Here is a 17,843-nt window from a genome sequence, read left to right on the forward strand (position 1 = left end):
TGCAGTAATAAAACTAAGTATATGTTTAGAAGCCCATGTACAAAGTTCTTTCCATACTTTAGGTCATTTCCATAACCACTGACACCCACATCCTGAGGTAGGTAGAACTAGCTCACTTATCTGCATTCTGCAGATAAAGAAACTAAGGTTTAGAGGCAGGAAAGGTGACAAAAGTGGAAGTGAGAGCCAGGACACAAACCAAGGTCCTCCACCCCAAGGAAGACAGGTGGTTACGCTGAGGAGCTCACGAACAAATCTGCAGTCGCCCAAATATGTCCAACAGTGAGTGGTGTGATAAACAATATTTAATTTTAATTCAAATCGTTTACCTTCAAAATCAAGCAACATAATCAAAACAAAATAAAAACACAAAGTGCTATAAACCATGCCTTTGACAGCTTACACAGAAGCAAAATACCTGGTAAAATGAAATCCTTTCCACTAATCTTTCCTCTGTCTCTTCCACCAAACTCACAGAGGGCAATGTAGATACAAGAATTTCCAGGTCCTTCTCAAGAGATGCATAGTTCTCATCAAAATCTTCCCATTTCTAGAGGATCAAGAACATAAAAATCAAAGGGGACCCTTTTCTAGATTAATTCTGTTATTTTCTAGACAGCATAAAAATAAAAATGAACTCAGGCTGTACAAACTTAAAGTACAGGTTCCAGGGGCTTCTGAGAGATGCAACCCATTCTAGTAAGAGCTGTGTCTAATGGGAAATAATTCTGCTTCCTTTGCAGAGAAAGTTTTTAAAAATCCAATAGACACTAGTGTTTTATGCTTGTTTCATCAAAAAGGAGTACAAATATGATCAAGTTAAGTGACATTGTGTTCCCAGCATACACCTCTGTGGAGGCCTCAGAGCCATATGAGAGTCTCTCCTGTTTGGAAAGGCAAAGGTATCATTTTTAAAGCCTTTCTCGGCAGAAGCTCCTGTACGGCTGTTTCCGCCCTCCCTGCTCCAATCCTTAGCGCCTTGAACACTATCCTACCGTAATGCTGAAAGCGTAATGCCACTGTTTGAGATGATGGGGTACGGTTCATCAGGGGAGGACTATTGCTTGAGTATGCACCTTGCCTTGTCCTGGCTCTGTTTCCACAGAAGCCCACCTCTAGGTTCTCAGCACACTATAATATTATCTATTGGAAAAATAACCACCTTACCGACTCTCATATCCTTTGAAAGAGTGGGTCACCTGGCAATTAGGGACACTCACTGGGATCACGAAGTCTTTTTTTTAATACCATGAAGTATTACTATGAATATCAATTTGACACTCTCACTAGAAAATTTTATTAGCATAAAATAACATATCTTATCACATCATGAAGTTGAATATTCCCTTGTTTTTTGTTTACCTTCCTGTGTGTGCTAACATCCACTGTGTTCAAAAAGTTAAAGGGGGAAAACCTTAAAACTGAGAAAGAGCTTTGTGCAAGCTTAAATTTTTTTTTTTCTTTGAATTAGGACAAGATTGTCATGAATCCACTTTAGCAACAGAAAGAACACCTGAGCCTGTCCTCTGGAAAGGACAGTTTCTGAACCACTGAATATATCGTATGCATGATCTCATTCAAGATCTCGATGTGCTTTCAGTTTTGTTGATTTGTACGACACAAACCTAGAAGGTAGAAAGACGCTGTGCCAACCCTCATTTACATATAAGAAGCCTCGGCTGATATTTCATTCAGGGCGTAACAGTCAGAACCAGACCAGGGGAATACATTTCTCATTGTTACTTCCCATTTAATTACGGTTTAATGATAACGAGATGCTTGTTTTCCACAACTGGAGGTGGCGGTTGAAAATCTGGTATTCCCAGCTTCAGTACAAAATTTAAGTGACCCAAATACCTGCAACAAACTCTGAAGCTTTATTCCACACTGGTGTGCCTTTTCTTCGAGTAATTTAACCTCTTTTATTTGTTCTGCCCAAAATGACTCTTTCTTTTGCAATAAAGAAGGAAGCATTTTGTTGGAGTACGTTTGGATCAGCAGCATGTCAGCAACAAGCTTCTGGAAAAAAAGCTGTAAAATGAAGGTTTTTAATATTTATTTCTACATTGTGAAAATAGTAACGACCAAGTTACCTCAACTTTTTATACTGTTATACAGTATTTGCCTTTTTAATCCAAAATCCCAGGACAGCCATGTAGAGTCAAACACAGGAGGAAACAAAACAATGTACACCTGAGTCTTTGAACAGAAATGGCATTTTAACACATCATAAAGGAAAATCGTCCTAAGTCATATTTTCCACAAAATGGTCCATGTCAAAGGGCAAACATTATTAATTAGTCAATTTCAATTTGCAGTGAGATCTTCCTAAATCAGTTATTCAGAGGTTTAAGAAACTTTACAAAAAGGTCGATACTAACGTAGCTGAATCATTTCAAGACCATAAGCTGGACGGATAGCTGTGTTAGCCTAAGGAGCCCAAATACGCAACAGCTGGGGGTTCCTAGACTCTGACTCAATAAGAAGACTAAATAAAGGGAATCTGTGGACATGGTCTATTGGGACACTGGTACATACCACCTCCCAGAGGGCACTTTAAGAACATTTAAAGGGGAAAGCTTTCCTTTGCATAGTGGCTCTCCATTTACGTCAGCTGTCGTCTCTAATTATTTGGAGGAACCTCTTATGTGAATCCCTTCTCTGATTCCTTGAAAAGGATACATAGAAGGGTTTATAAAAGCAGCTAGCACAGGGCCAGGCACACTGGAGATATCAACTGATATTATTTTCTCCTCTTCCCCTCCATTCATTTTTTGTTGTCTTTTTTTTCCTTTTAATTATTTTTTATTATGAAATACACATTTTTTTAGAATGTTTCAGCTGTACAACACAGTGTAATAGTTATACTTTTTACCCCTTGAAGTGACAACCCGCCTCCCCCGATCCACCGTCCCACTTCCCCCCAATATCATACATATCTATTCCCCCCTCCATTCTTTATACATATTTACCTTTGGATTTCTTAGACTCAGGTCTCTTTATCAAAGGCCTTGACTTAAGCTTGTTGAGAGTAGGAATTATGTCCTCCACATTTTTTTATTATTTGCACTTTAGTTACTGCATATCTTTACTTGGTGAACATGAGTTTTTGTTTAATGAAACAAATGGAAAACTAAAGGGTTTACTGTAGCACACACTAGGTATATATCTATATATTTAAATAGGTATTTCTTTTGATTTCAGTTCTCAGGGAAACCTTTCCGAACCTCCTAAATTCAATTTCCGCCACTGAATGCTCTCCAAACATGTACCGCAAACTTAACTTTAAATTTGTTTGAGTGACTCCTTGATAAATATTTTTTTTCAATCAACTGAAAGCTCCACAAATGTAAGGAACTGCATCTGCTTTCATTCACAATCACATTTGTAGAGTTTAGCAGGGCTCCTAGCACACACTGAGCGCTCTAACAGATGTTTGCTAAAAGAATGAATGAATGATGTATCATTTTACCAAGGAAGAAAATGGATGCTCTCTGGTCACACTCAGAAAAACTTCGTCTATGGAAAGGTGATCTGACCTGTGTCTCTTACCTTGTGATTTTGTACTTCAGCCTGTAAAGCAGCTTTACTTTTGGTTTGTTGTAAGTGGTCATGAGCAAGCTTTTCCTTTCCGATATTCACTAGTTCCACCATGCCTTGCAACAAAGCATCTTGCTGGCTCTCACTGATGAAAGGGCTGCTGAGTTCTGAGTACCTGGCTCTCAGGATACCCCACATGCTGTCAAGTACATCCTGAGAAGAAAGAGCAGGTGTGCACAAACATTTTCATCCAACCATGAAAATAATCTATATGAAGAACATACCTAAACTCTCTTGGTGGGGAAAAAAAAGTCCTTATAATCATAGTAATTCACGGATGGACTGTTTTCTGCTCAGACATACCTCTAATTTGTAAACCTCTTGGAGTAAAGCATAAGGTAAACGAAGCCTCTCCCCTTCGGCTCTTAGTTTTGCCACCCGGCTCTCAGAGTTCTGCAGCTCCACTGTATACGCATCCGCTTTCTAAAGAGACAATACAAAAAAGGAAAACCCTTCAGTAAGCTAGAGAAAAATAAGGATTCATTTAAAAAAAATCAAACAGCAAAGAATTAAGGGGAAAATGAAAGTCCCCCCTTCCCGGCCTCACCTCCAGCTCTCCCCAAGAACCCACGGTTGACAGTTTGTTCCTAGTGCCCTCTAACCACGTAGCAGCAGAGTACATGTGCCCATCCTTAAACTCGCTGAATCGCACACGTTCTGTTCTGCAGTTTGCACTCTCAGCGATCAGTTCCTCAGCATCTCCTCAAACAGTACACACATTATCTGTCTCCTTGTAAACACACACGGCACGCCATGGTAAGGCTGCACACTGTGTTAGTAACAGCCTGCTCCTAATGGACTTCTGGGCTGGTTAGAGTTTTTAATTCAGGCAGTGCTGCCACGTCCGTCTTTGAATATTTATGTACATATTTACCTTCATGCACTTGTCCTATTTCCTTAGGATACGTGCAACCCAACATCGAGAGCAGTGCCTGCACAAAGTGTGTCTTCAACTAATACTTGCTGAATAAATGAATGAAGTGAAACTGCAACTGGATGGAAGAGCATTTATGCTTAAAATTCTGATATCGTCCAGCCAATGATCCCTAACCTGGACCAATCAGCACTCCTACAAAGAGGGTGTGGGTCCATTTCCCAACACTGCACAAACTTAAAATTCTGCCCAGTTGATAAGTGACAGTGGTCTTTTGTTGTTTTGATTTATACTTTATAAAGTACTACTTAAGAAATGTTTTGGGCCGGCCGAGTGGCACAATGGTTAAGAAATGGCTTGGCACGCCAGAGGGCCCCGGTTCTGATCCCACATGTGAGGGCCAGTGACACTGCCCTCCACAGCTAAGATGCTGAACAACAGCTCAACCTGGAGCTGGGCTGCCGTGAGTCGCCGGCGACGGCGTAGGCTGCAGCCCCTGCTGCAGTGGGTTGCCATGGGCTACCGTGTGTAGCCAGCAGCCAGCGTGAGCGGCCAGCAGCCGCAGTGAGCGGCCGTCCAGAAGCCGGCGACTGATCTGCCTCGCCCGGGAAGAGCGCAATGATGGTGCCAACTTGGGCCAGTGAAGCAATGTCCTCCACAACTAGACTGAAGAACAAAACGACAGCAACTTGTCTGTTCCCCTTCCCCCAATTCCCCAGCACTGTTCCCATCCCCCAGTTCCCCAATTTAAAAAAAAAAAGTTTTTTAAAGCTCAACATCTATATATCTATTTTTTAATTTACTTAAGCCTTGCCACTACTCACAAAGGGAAGCGGTTCAGAAGCACAGCTTATATACAAGACTCTTTGGTTAAGATGAGGTCAGTTTCAATTATTTTGACTTTATTACCTGAAACAGTTCATCAGGACTCTGGCCACTAATTTCATTCAAAGACTGTTGTAAAGATGTTTTATTCTTAATAAGTTGGTCATATAATCGCTTTATTTCATTCTGTATAAAAAGATAAATGCAGGAAGCAGTGAGAATTTTATTTAAGCGTTTAAGCCTTTGATACCTCTTTTTTTTTTAAATTAGTTGTCCTTCAACAGTCTAGTGGTGACCAGAGGGAAACGGGAGAGACAGAGGGGTGGAAAAGGGTAAAAGGGGTCAAATACATGGTGACGGAAAAGGAGATTTGACTTTGGGTGGTGAGCACGCAATGCAACAGACAGATGATGTATCAATATTATAAATTGTATACTTGAAACCTACATAATTTTATTAGCCAATGTCACCCCCATAACTTTAAAAAATAGATACAACAAAAATAAGGTTTAGTTGTCCTTTTTATCAGAAGTTTCAAACACATACCAAAATAGAGAAATCTGTGCGACCATGACCCAGCTTTAACAAGCATTAACTCGTGACTGGTCACCACTCCTCTGTGGTCTTCCCTGAACTTTCTGGATTGTACCCAACCCTCCTTCCCTCACATCATTTTGAAGCAAAACCCAAGTATCATATTATTTCATCAGTATGTGTTTTACTAGGGATCGCTAAAAGATCAAGATTCCTCCCTTTAAAAATACTACCAATCAATAATTCCTTAGTATTAACAGTCCAGACAGGGATCACATTTTTCTAATTCCCTACAGTTTATCTTTTTGGTTTGTTTGAATGGGGATGTAAATGAGGTCCAATAGGTCGCCAAGGATTAAGAGGTGTCTTAAGTCTCTGGTCATCTCTGCAGGCTCCCCACCCATCTCTCCTTTCTGTTTCTGGCATGGGGGTGGGGGTGAAAAAATGGGTTATTTATTCTGTACAGCTCCCCACTGCCTGGATTTGGCTGACTGTACTCCCACTGGGCCACTTCCCTTGTGTCTATTTTACTTAAATCCTAAAGGCTTTATCAGATTCAGGTTTGATTTTATGGGCACGATTCCTTCATACCTGTTGTGTTTCTTTTCTTTTCTTTCTTTTTTTTTTTTATTAGACAATTTTAGTAGCTTCCTAACCAGTCTACCTGCCCCAAGTTTCTCCTCCAACCCACATTAGACAACTGCCACATGAATCCACTTGAAGCATTCATGAACTGTCATTCCTTTGCTCAAAAACTTTAATGGCTCCCTCTTACCTAGAAATCTTCCCATGCAACACCCATTAAGTGGCTGAATGTAATATAGGAAAGAAACATTACTTTAGCTCAACATAACAAATTCATATCCGAGGATTCAGAAAGGGCCTCGCTTTTAAATGGTCTCTAACTACAAGCAGCAGAACTTAAAGACCTTTACAGAAAGAATGTACCATCGCTTTCCTTAGCAATCCTATTCACGAATGATGCCAGGAATAGGAATTAACGGACATTGGGAGCCCATGCTGTAACTTAAAACAACGCCAAAGTTGGCTGAGTGCCCAGAGCTGTACCTGGTAACTACGGTTATAGTCGACGCCAGCTTTCAGGGACTTGCTTCTCGACGCAGCTGTAGCCTGTGTGTGCTCCAGGTAAAGTTGGAGGCTATCAAAACAGTCAGGGAATGCGCTGGTGTTCTTGCCAGGCCAAGCCATGGCTTTCAAAAGATCTCCTTTCTTGTCACTCATAGCTAAGTAAAGCTTTTTCATCTCAAGAGCCAGAGTCTGCAAAGTGGAGAGGCAGGAAGACACAGTGAATGAGCTCTGAGCTAAAGAGACTTTAGCTCTGGCTTAAATAGCGGGCTGTTGGGGGTAATGGTCAACACATGGGCTCGTCAGAAGTTCCCCACCTCGTAGTGCACCTGCTGGGCACCGACATCCTCTCTGACGAGCTCAGGCGTCTGTAGCATCTCCTCCACACTACCCAGGCATTGACTGAGCGTCAGAAATAGTTCAAATAATTTTTTGTCCAAATTTAAGTATGTGTATTCGGTCATATTTTCCTGAATCATGAGGAAAAAAGAAAAAATGAAAATCATTAGGATTCCTTGCCTTCCTACGCCTACATTTTTTCCATGGTTGCCATTACAGTTTATAATTTATGTTATACTTTTTTATAAGTAATCATTTTCAAACACTTTGTGAAATAGGTAGCAGAATAAATAAAATTAAGATGTGAACTCTGAGAGATACAAGTTTATGAAGCTCAGTGTTAGGCAGGGAGTTGACTACTGAATAGAATTAAAAGGTAAATCATGAGGTAAATCCTTAGTGGGGCCACCCAGGTGGAAGTGTGGTCCCAGGTAGATCACACTATCCCTCCTCCCACTGCTCTCACCGCCCACACTTTAATGCAGGAGAAAATGGGTTAAGGAAACCAGGTATGTCCTGGAGAAGGCAAAGAAGTCAAGAAAGTTGAAGGGATTGTTTGGAAAGAGGTATAATATCTTAACGCTAGGGATGGTACAGCATGGTGACTATATAGTTAATATTATTATATTGCATATTTGAAAGTTGCTAAGAGAACTTAAAATTTCTCATCATAAGAAAAAAATCTGTAACTGCGTGTGGTGGATATTAGTTAGATTTACTGGGTCAGCATTTTTCAATATAGACGAATATTAAATCATTACGTTGTACACCTGAAAGTAATATAATGTTAAATGTCAATTATATCTCAATTTCTTTTAAAAGGAGAGATGGGCTGTGGAGCAGGGAGGAGTTAGGAGTGTCATTTATGAGTTGACTGTAAGAACTAAGGCCACTCTTAGATGCAGGACTCCAAGGGGGGACCGTAGGGTTGTGCAATTGTGCCCTGATGAGTTTAAGAGCCACAAGTGTGTTTTAGCATAAACTGCTGGGACCACCTCTTTTTCTTTACCCATGATCACCTTGAAATTTTTGACCAGTTACAAGTGATTTAGGAGCATGTCAAAGCTAGTAACACCCCAATTTGGGCTGTTTCCTAGCCTCTTCTCTGATGGAAACTTAACATTACCCAGCATACCATCTCAGCGTTAAGCCTACCTACGCAAGGTGGAAACCTTGCCAATACTCCATCCCAGCATCCCTCCCGCATTCCTTTCTCAATCATCCAACCTCAGGGCACCACTGCAGACAGTACTAATCAATCGCAATCCTTATTCCTGCTAATTGTGGACTGGGGTTCAAAAGCATCTGCACTTGGTGGTCTAGGCAGCCACTACCACCTTTATGAGAGCTGGCAAGAGCGATAAATTCTATTTGCAATCCTAGGGCCCATTCCATTACGTGGTCTATTATTTGTCTGCAAATAAAATCATGACCAATTTACAATATTATATCTCCCTTCTTTTTGGTTATTACAATGAGAAAAACATATAATGTGCAGCTGCTACCTGAAGATTATTTGCTTCTTGACGCAGGTCTTCAAGTTGGGTGGTGTAAGTTTTCAGTTCCTCGGCTGTTGGGTATCTAAAGTTATACACACTCACACTAGGTAGAATACTCATATCTGAGGCAACCTGTTTGAAAAAGGGAAAGCTTATTACAGACGGTTTGAGATCCTGCCCATGTTAATAAAAATGCCTTAGCATGCTATCTTTCAAGTTACCTTCTTGGTTTATAAGAAAAAATAATTAAATTAACTACTAAATATTTTGGACAGCTTTGAAAAGTCATGGCAGGCTTTACTTGATTCGAGAGTCCATTTAGATATCAAAACAAGGGAAAACACAACCATAATTTGAAAAACAGAGTAAAATCATTAATCTTTAAATTTGGCAGCACTGCTACCCATGTTGAAGCTAGCTGTTTCTCTTCCCACTTAGTAGTAGACTCCCAGTATATAGCCAAGTGTTAAGATAAAATACAGTCACCTCCAGAGACAGATTTGCATCTCGATTTGCAATTAAAAAAGCTAAACTAGTACTGAAAATGAGCTGTGACTTCAGAAGAATGATTCAGAGTTCATTTCTTTTTCAAATTGGAAAACTAACACATAAAAAGAACCGGGGTGAGGTGATAGGTGACTCTGCTTAGGGAAAGAACTACCAATGATGCTCTTTTCTTGGAAAGAGAACTACATACATGTTCCAGTGTGTATAACAAGGAGAAGCCAAGTCTAAAGCCCTACCAAAGAGTTTCATTCAACTTGAATTGGTCAACTAAAGGTTGTCTGCAGAGTAGAAGAGAACTGAAAAGTTCCCACCAGATTGGGGCACTGGGAAATCATTGGCAACCTTTGCCTGGGCAGTTTGAGTGCAAAGTTGAAGGCAGAAGCTTGATTAGCTGTGAGCAACAGTGTGGTGCTGTGCATGGACTGTCTGTTTAAAGGGAAATCTAGCAGCAGCTGGCCCAGTATAAATAAAACCGGTAATGGCAATGATATGGTGTGGTGGTGGGAATACTTATTGACAGGTACCGCTGGCACAGGGGCGGGCACACTGCAGATTCCAAATAATCTTTTGATGGATGAAGGACACTCATATAGCACTGTATCATTTTTAAAGTGCTTTCCACATATGTTATTCATTCCTTTGTTCATTCAATAGAGAGTAACTGAGATTTTATGATGGTTCAAGTGCTGTGCCAGGCCCTCAAATGTGAACCAGGCAGACACAGTTTTCTTCTCATATTATTGAATGAGGAATGCAGACAGATAAACAGGCACACAGTCCAGTAAGAGCTGTGATCAGGGTGCTCTGGAAGCACAGAGGAGGGGCACTTAATGCAGATTTCCAGGAGGATGGACGGGGGTCAGCCAAGTGGAAAAAACCCACTTGGCATCTTTGCTTTCTGACAATAAATTGCCACACAATGCAGAACATATGTGTGTATTTAATGAATGCCTGTTGGACTTTCAAAGATAAACATGCTTGTTTGCACTGTGTGCAGACTCACGCTGACCTGAGGCTCCACAAGCTCAGGAAGAGGCAGCCTTATTTTTGATGAGAGTTCATGATCTAAATATTGCCACTTATCTCCACTTTGGCTCTGAGCTGACAAGGCTGAGTCTGAGGCATCCTTTTCAGGGCTTGATGCTTCATCACTTTTAAGGAAACACAAAAGGTAAAAAGAATAATCAACGTACAAAAAAACGTATTACCTTCAGACAATGTTTTATAAGTGAAACACATTCTTAGTTCTCCCAACCATCAAACTACTGAAAGTCCCACTCTTTAAAAATGTTTTACCTCACAGATGATTTCTGAGTTGTATCTTTATCGCGTTGGCAATACTTGGGCCACGTTTTCTTGGCATTAAATTCTATGAATTTGATTAAGTCTTTCTGTTCCATTGGTTTCAACTCTAGAATCTATAATTGAATAAGATTCAAATGGTTCAGTCAATCAAGGTTTTCAAGTAGTATCCAAGGGTTTCTTCTGTTGAGATAATCTGCTTTTGAAACACTTCCTACATCATAATTTACTTATTTTTCTTTTTTGCTTGCTTGTTTTCATTAACTTTTATTTCTCAAAAACCTACTTAAAACATTCACACAATGACCAAGTGTTGTTTAAGACATATTACATGCATGGAAAATTGCCAAAACTAACACATTTTGAAACAATAGGGAAAAAGGGGTTGCAGTTACAGAGGTAAGTGCACCCTGAAGATATTTGCTTAGTTTGATATAAGATGCAAGTTAATAACGTAGCAAAGTTAGAGTGTCCCCAAAGTAGCAGCGAAAGCAAAACAACTGCCGTAGTAAACGCCCAAAACTCAGTTACTGCACACACAGGAAGGTCCACACATTACACTTTCCATTCAGTCACATAAGAAAGTGCTCCAAGGGCAGTTCAGTTTTTAGTTTGAAGGGGAGTTCCATGTTGAAAGCTTTATTCTTATCCTTATAACTGTTAGGGGCTGAAATTACCTGTTGCTGCTGGAAATCTTTTTGTCGGCTAAATTGTGGCCTTTCCATTACAACAGATTCAAATTCAGAAAGGTTATCTGTTTGGAGAACTTTTTGATGCTTTGAAGGTTTCTTCAGAATGGCAGAATGCTGCAAAAAATTGTATGATGGCAGACTATTTAAAAAGTTGATCTACTTTATTTCAATTTTAATAATGAGACTACATAATTGAAACATTTTATATGAAGTAAATGATTGCATTTTGTTATTCACTATAATTAATACTATGATTTAATGTACTTATTTTATAACAACTTCAAAAACCACTACATTTGATGAAGTGGCCATCTTTCATTTCCTCAACTTACTTCACCCAGTGAATTACTAAAAGTCAGGACTTCTATTGCTTTTTTTTCCCTTAAGGACAAAGCAAAAAAAAAAAAAATCAAAAAGAGAAATAGCATTATGCTTATAAATTCAAATTTTCCCTATGTCTACAACTTAAGTAGATTTTTTAAAAGAGAGAGAACATATTAGGATGAAAGGGGAACCATATGGCCTGTGTATCTTCAGTTAATCTTATTTCTGTGAATATAAGTCCTCCAAGTGGGAACCACTATCTCATAAGTATGGATGAAAATCTTATACAGTAAGATCCTACTCGTAAGATGCACATTTGCATTTATAAATATCAAATGCTTTTAAGTAACAAGAGCATTTTATGATACTTTAATCAATGCATATAAATATTTGTAAATGAATAACAAAAGTACCCAGGAAACAGGTTTTATGTTTCTAATGTCAAATTTTAATTTTATCTATAAAGGCTTCATTTTCCAGTCAAGTGGAGTCACAAAATTCCTTTAAAATACATCCTTCTTTTATGAAGAAGACTTACGCCAGACCACACTACCAGCAAGATCAACCCAATCAAACCAACCCAAATCAAATCTACATCATCACTAATAACAGCCTAGATCAGAAAACTGCACAGCAAAATGAAACCAATAACAAAAGCCAGAGCAACCATCCCTTACAGTCGGAAGAGGCATAATTCTTAGTACAATTTCCCCGTAGTTGTTTCATCACCACCCCCCAGAGTTCCTTCCTGATGGCCGACGGTATATCTACATACATGTCTATACACAGCCTTATGTTACCTGGTCCTCGCTGTATTTGTCCTGAAGCATCAGCTGGACTTTTTCCAAATTGCACTTCACAGTTTTTAGTTTCAAGGAAAGGGCTTCAGCCTCCTGTTGAGTCGCTCCACTATCTCCCAAGACCTGATCTTTGCAGTTCTCTAACAGAGAGGCCACCTTCTGCTCAATCTCTGTTAGCATAGTCTAGGACATAAAATCATTTAATTATTCATAGTTTTGTTCTTGAACAATGGTTATAGCCCAACATGTCAGAGTCACTCTCTCTACCTAAATGTGTACAAGAAGTTCCAGAAACACAGGTTGGAGGGGATCTTGGGGGAAGAAAAAAACACCTTCCACATAATTCTTGTGCTTTTCAACAGGGGTACAACCAAACCAACCTCAAATTGCAGCTGTCGTTCTCTAAAATAATCCAGCATAAGTGATTCTATACTCACTTTAGAAAACACAGCTGAATGTATCCAGCATGGCACAGTGGTTAAGGACAGACACTGGAACTAGACTGCCTGGGTTCAGACCCCAGCCTTGCCACCTGGTAGCTGGGTAAACTCAGTAGCTAGGCAGCTTACTGTGCATGAGTGTGCCTCTAGCCATCTGTAAAATGGGGATAATAACAGAACTTACCTCTTGGGGTCACTTTGAAAAGTTAGAGTTAAATCCGTGCACTTTGGCCAGTGCTTGATACATAGTCTGTTCCCTAATTATTTTTTTCCCCACTTTCCTGACCTATTTCTGTTGCAATCCAAGTGTTGAGAAGTGATAAAAAAAGAACTCCACAGAACTCTGGAAATTCTTTGCCTTTTCTTTCTCAAGCCAAATAAGCTTCCAAACTATCATAAGAAGACCACGCAAGAAATAATTTGGAACCTAAAACCCTAAGTCACTGATACAACTGACCAACTTACGCACAGATCTAAAAACAAATCAGCTGGACCAAGTTAGGTTTCCCAGTAAGTCACTGTCATTCCTCCTCAGCAGATCAAGTTCGCCCTCTCCTGGGGCCCAGGGGCCCCAACAGCCACGCCAACTGGCTGGGCACACAAGGCGGCAGCAGCGTTCAGACTCACATTCCGTCACTGCGATCATCTGTACTAAAACTAAAACCTCTGTGCATGACTAAGTTCATTCAGTTCTTTGAGAGAAACAAGGAAAAACTCTATCCTTAAAACAAATTTTTCAAACAATGTATCTTATAACTCCTTCATCCAAGCAAACAACTTGTATCCTGTATACACTCTTCTAAGCTTAACAACATGTACTCATAGATTTCAAGTGGCTATAAACAAAGTGTACTATAATTTTGTGCACTTTGTTTCCATTTAGCTATTTTATGTATATACTTTTTAATGTGTCTATATACATATGCTTCATGAATCCCATTTTAATAGTTGCAAGTTGATATTCCATTAGTCACTTAACAATACGGATATTGTTAAGCCTTTAAGCGGTTTACAGTTCTTCATTTTTGTAATTAATGCTGCCATAAATATTTCTCTCCTTTTTGTGTTATTTTCAGAGGGTAATTTTAAAGTAATGGCCAAAGAATATTAGGTCAAAAAGATGGACATGTTATATGCTAACAGCTGACCTCCCAAAACATTGAGCCAATCAGACAGGACTATCCTATCAGCCATTAGTGGATCTATTTCTCCAGTTTTCCAGGATGATATAATTTTTGCCAACGTAATGTAGGAACAAGACAACAGCTATTTTGATCTCCATGTTTTTAATAATCAAGGCTGAACACTTCTCAAACTACCAAACATAATTCTTCTCGACTGATCTGTTTCCTCCTGTCCTTTGGATATTTTCCCACTGAAAACTTAGAGTATTTTACAGACTCCTATGGGGCTTTTTGTTTCAATATTAAATTATATGTGGCAGGGTGTGATATAAATGAGCCAAAGCTAGCCCCTGTATGTTGGCTGCTATGTTGTTTATTTGTTCACAGCAGGCCAGGACCATTAGCTCAAACCCCACTGGTGCCAAACTCAAAACTGGCCCCCCAAATCTGCTAGCCATGGTTAAGACAATCTCTGGGGCTCTAAAGGACCCCAGCCTCCACTGCCCTACGGAGCTCAGACATTACCTAGACACATAGGGCTCCTCCTGATTCCCAGATCCCCGGGGAAAGTCCTTGTCCTCTTCCCCTTCCGGGTTGTGGCCCCACCCCTATCCCATGCCACAGCCTCTGTAAGGTCTCCTGCTGGGCCAGACGGCCCAGTCCAACAAGATTCTGCCAAAACAGGGCCCAAATAAAGCTCGCTGTGTGCTACCGCCACCTTGTGGTTGTGTCTTTTTCTTGAGCAGCCACCAAATCCTTGAACTCACTACAAGTGCACAGAGAGGATCTGGTTGACCATCAAGGAATCGGTATGGGGTCTACCCAGTCAGCAGGACAAGAAATTGGCAAACTGATCCTGGATAGCCTTAAGTGGCTGGGACTCAGCATTTGAAAAGCCGCAGGTTCAGTTTAGCACAGAATTGCTCTGTGTCGTAGTATACTCTTTTCCAGATTCCCATGCCTCATTAGCCAGGCCACCTGGTCGTGACAGTATCTGAGTGAACCCACCCCTCAGAGGTGACTTTTAGGGTCAGAGGTGCTTAGCTGGCCAGGAAAGGTCAGCCTGCCTGAGTCCCCCACTAAGCAGGCACTGGATATTGTAAGACTGTGGGTCTGAATGGAAAGAGGGGAGGAGTGCCTGCCTTGGACAAGGGGTGGACTGTCCACCACCCCATTATGGTCTATGGTGGGAGGAGTTCACTGTGGCTGGGCCAGTGATACGGGGTACTCTCAGAGGATGTCCTCATCGTCGGGGACCGCTGTGGCAGACAAATGAGCCAACCAGGCAGAGACTGCAGTCAGGGCTGGTCGAAGCACCTCAGCTGTGGGGACACTCAATCTCAGTTATGCTGCTGCGATGTCATCATTCCAGCCCCTCCCTGGAAGGATGTACATATAGGGATCTCAACCTTTGGGCTGAGCCTGCCAATTTTACTGAAAGTGACTAAAGGCGAGGAAGTTTCTATTCCTGCCCCTCCCAAGGAAGTGCGGGCGCATCCACAGTGAAATGGCAGCAAGGCCCTTTTATACTCTATCTGCAGTCTTACAAATCAGGATATTCAATTTCATTTCATCCTTTGAATAAAAGTAAGTGTTTATTGAGCACTTTTTATATCCTTTATACACCAGACACTGGTTTATACACCCTATCTCATTTAACCTTGCCAAAGTCCTAAAGATAACCTGCTCTATGATGAAAATGAGGTGAGAAATTAAAGTTCACAGTTAACGCGACAGACCTGGATTTGGACTCTAGGTTCTGAGCGCTGACCCACTACTGTCTCCCCCAAAAGTTGAGGCCAAGATAAACAGAGGGGTCAGAGTAACAGCAGGAAACACACTGTTGCTTTAAGAAAAATTCACTCAATCTTGGAAGGTGATTGGTGAAGAGGCAAGCCCTGAACTCCGACCCATCAGCCTTACCTGGCACCCTACCAGCTGCTGTTCCACCACCTGCTGCATGTCTGCGTTTAATGTTTCCGGCTCAAATGCCACGTTGGCTTCATGCAGCCACAGCTCCAGCTTGGCCACCTGGGTCTTGCAGACATGGAGGACTTCTGCAGGCTCGGGCCTAGGATTCTCCACCGTGGCCTCAGAAGCTCCTTGCTTGTCAGAAAAGCCCAGAGATGCAGCCTTGATGGGAGGTGTGGCACCCTAAGATAAATCCAAAGATAATCCAGCAGTGAAAAGCTAAGAGTCCAAAGTTTTCAGATTTGGGCCTGCAAAGACCTGTGAACTAGCAGCATTTCCCCAGTTACAAGGGAAAATACATACACGGGCAGAAGCAAGGAAGAAAAGAAAACTGCACTTCCACACTCATAGCAACAATCACGTGACCTGGCGCCCCAGGTTTCCAAGCAGCCGATCTGCAGGTACACAGGTACAGTGTTCCCGGGCACAGAGGACACAAATGGGCTCCCAGTTCATTACACAGCGGGCCCCAGGAGACAGGTGAGTGTAGCGAGAGGGTGTGCTTGTGGGTGTGTGTGTGTCTGAAACATTTCAGCGAATTGGCCAGTGTTTAAAGTTGCGTGACACATGATTAAGCAATGCTTACATTGCTGTGCACTCTGTTCAAACGGAAAGAAGAGATCTTTACACACTGGCTGGGAAACAAGGAAATGCCTACGCTTTTCACTTAACATCTCAAGTATTGTAGTTTGAGTATAAAATATTTTAGGTTTTTCTTTTCTTGCTAACATACATGCTATTACTCATCTAAACTTCTCTCTATTAAAAATAGCTTGAGGCAGTCAAGTAATGAGCTTCAGTGGGATAATTTGGAAACTTTTCTCCTATTTTTCAGAGAGAATCCCTAAAACTACTTTTCACCTTCTAGATACTGAAATATTATTGAGTTAAGGACTAGATGCTTATAGTATATAAAAAAAGTGTGATGTATTTTTATATTGAAACAACAGGGTTGCTTATCGATCCAAGAGAAAATTTTCTCCCAGGTACCAAATAAAAACGTTCTAGCAATTATGTAATAGGTATTTTCAATTTGGAGGTAAAAGGATTTGATACAGAGCTATATTTACTTCCCATATCCTTTTCCAGAACATTGAAATCCTTCTAGAGACATTAATAAGATTTGTGTTTTGCTCTATAAAATTATTGATCTGAATAAATATTTTATTATGATTATGATGAAATACAATGTTTTCTACATAAGACTTTACAAACTACATGTTAGCATCTAATCAGGCAAAATTTTGGCCAAGCAATTAACTTCTAATCAGAGCTGCTGACAAATCTGTCAATTCAAGTGCACATTTCCCAATGTTTGTGGAATTTTGTTTAAACACAGAACTTTCAGTACAACTGAAGCAAACAAAATTGGCAACAGGTAGCAAAAACAGCAGGGTGTGACAATCCCATTCATTCTCACACACACTAATGGGTATCATGAAAGCTGGTTTGCCAAAAGTATCTCTGGGTTGTACTTGCTCCCCTTCACCATCTATTAACTTCATGTGTGCTCTTTTCTGCCTAAACACTATGTCCTTCTCCCCTGCCCTTATCAACATTTTCTTCCAGAATCATCTTCTTAAAAGAAGTCTTCCCTGGGCCAACCGAGTGGCGCATTGGTTAAGAACTGGCTTGGGACGCCAGAGGTCCCTGGTTCGGATCCCACATATGAGGGCCAGTGACACTGCCCTCTACAGCTAAGATGCTGAACAACAGCTCAACCTGGAGCTGGGCTGCTGTGAGTCGCCGGCGACCGTAGGCTGCAGCCCCTGCTGAAGTGGGTTGCCATGGGCTACCGTGTGTAGCCAGCAGCCAGCGTGAGCGGCCAGCAGCCGCTGTGAGTGGCCGTCCAGAAGCCGGCGACTGATCTGCCTCGCCCGGGAAGAGCGCAATGATGGTGCCAACTTGGGCCAGTGAAGCAACGTC

General features: G+C 41.1%; 1 protein-coding gene across 1 annotated transcript in view; it reads right to left on the reverse strand.

The window, feature by feature from the left end:
- SYNE2 (spectrin repeat containing nuclear envelope protein 2) overlaps positions 1 to 17,843 on the reverse strand; it is a 333,055-nt gene that overhangs the window by 92,827 nt on the left and 222,385 nt on the right. The window contains exons 63-75 of the mRNA XM_019632109.1: positions 15,870 to 16,100; positions 12,383 to 12,565; positions 11,244 to 11,372; positions 10,561 to 10,682; positions 10,274 to 10,415; positions 8,764 to 8,889; positions 7,237 to 7,389; positions 6,902 to 7,111; positions 5,384 to 5,485; positions 3,904 to 4,023; positions 3,553 to 3,753; positions 1,858 to 2,031; positions 419 to 550 (exon numbers count right to left, since the gene is read on the reverse strand). Coding sequence (XP_019487654.1) covers positions 419 to 550; positions 1,858 to 2,031; positions 3,553 to 3,753; positions 3,904 to 4,023; positions 5,384 to 5,485; positions 6,902 to 7,111; positions 7,237 to 7,389; positions 8,764 to 8,889; positions 10,274 to 10,415; positions 10,561 to 10,682; positions 11,244 to 11,372; positions 12,383 to 12,565; positions 15,870 to 16,100 — 2,025 coding nt within the window. The remainder of the gene's footprint in view (positions 1 to 418; positions 551 to 1,857; positions 2,032 to 3,552; positions 3,754 to 3,903; positions 4,024 to 5,383; positions 5,486 to 6,901; positions 7,112 to 7,236; positions 7,390 to 8,763; positions 8,890 to 10,273; positions 10,416 to 10,560; positions 10,683 to 11,243; positions 11,373 to 12,382; positions 12,566 to 15,869; positions 16,101 to 17,843) is intronic.

Source organism: Hipposideros armiger, unplaced genomic scaffold, assembly GCF_001890085.2.
Source record: "Hipposideros armiger isolate ML-2016 unplaced genomic scaffold, ASM189008v1 scaffold_1074, whole genome shotgun sequence".
Classification (NCBI taxonomy): Eukaryota; Metazoa; Chordata; class Mammalia; order Chiroptera; family Hipposideridae; genus Hipposideros; species Hipposideros armiger.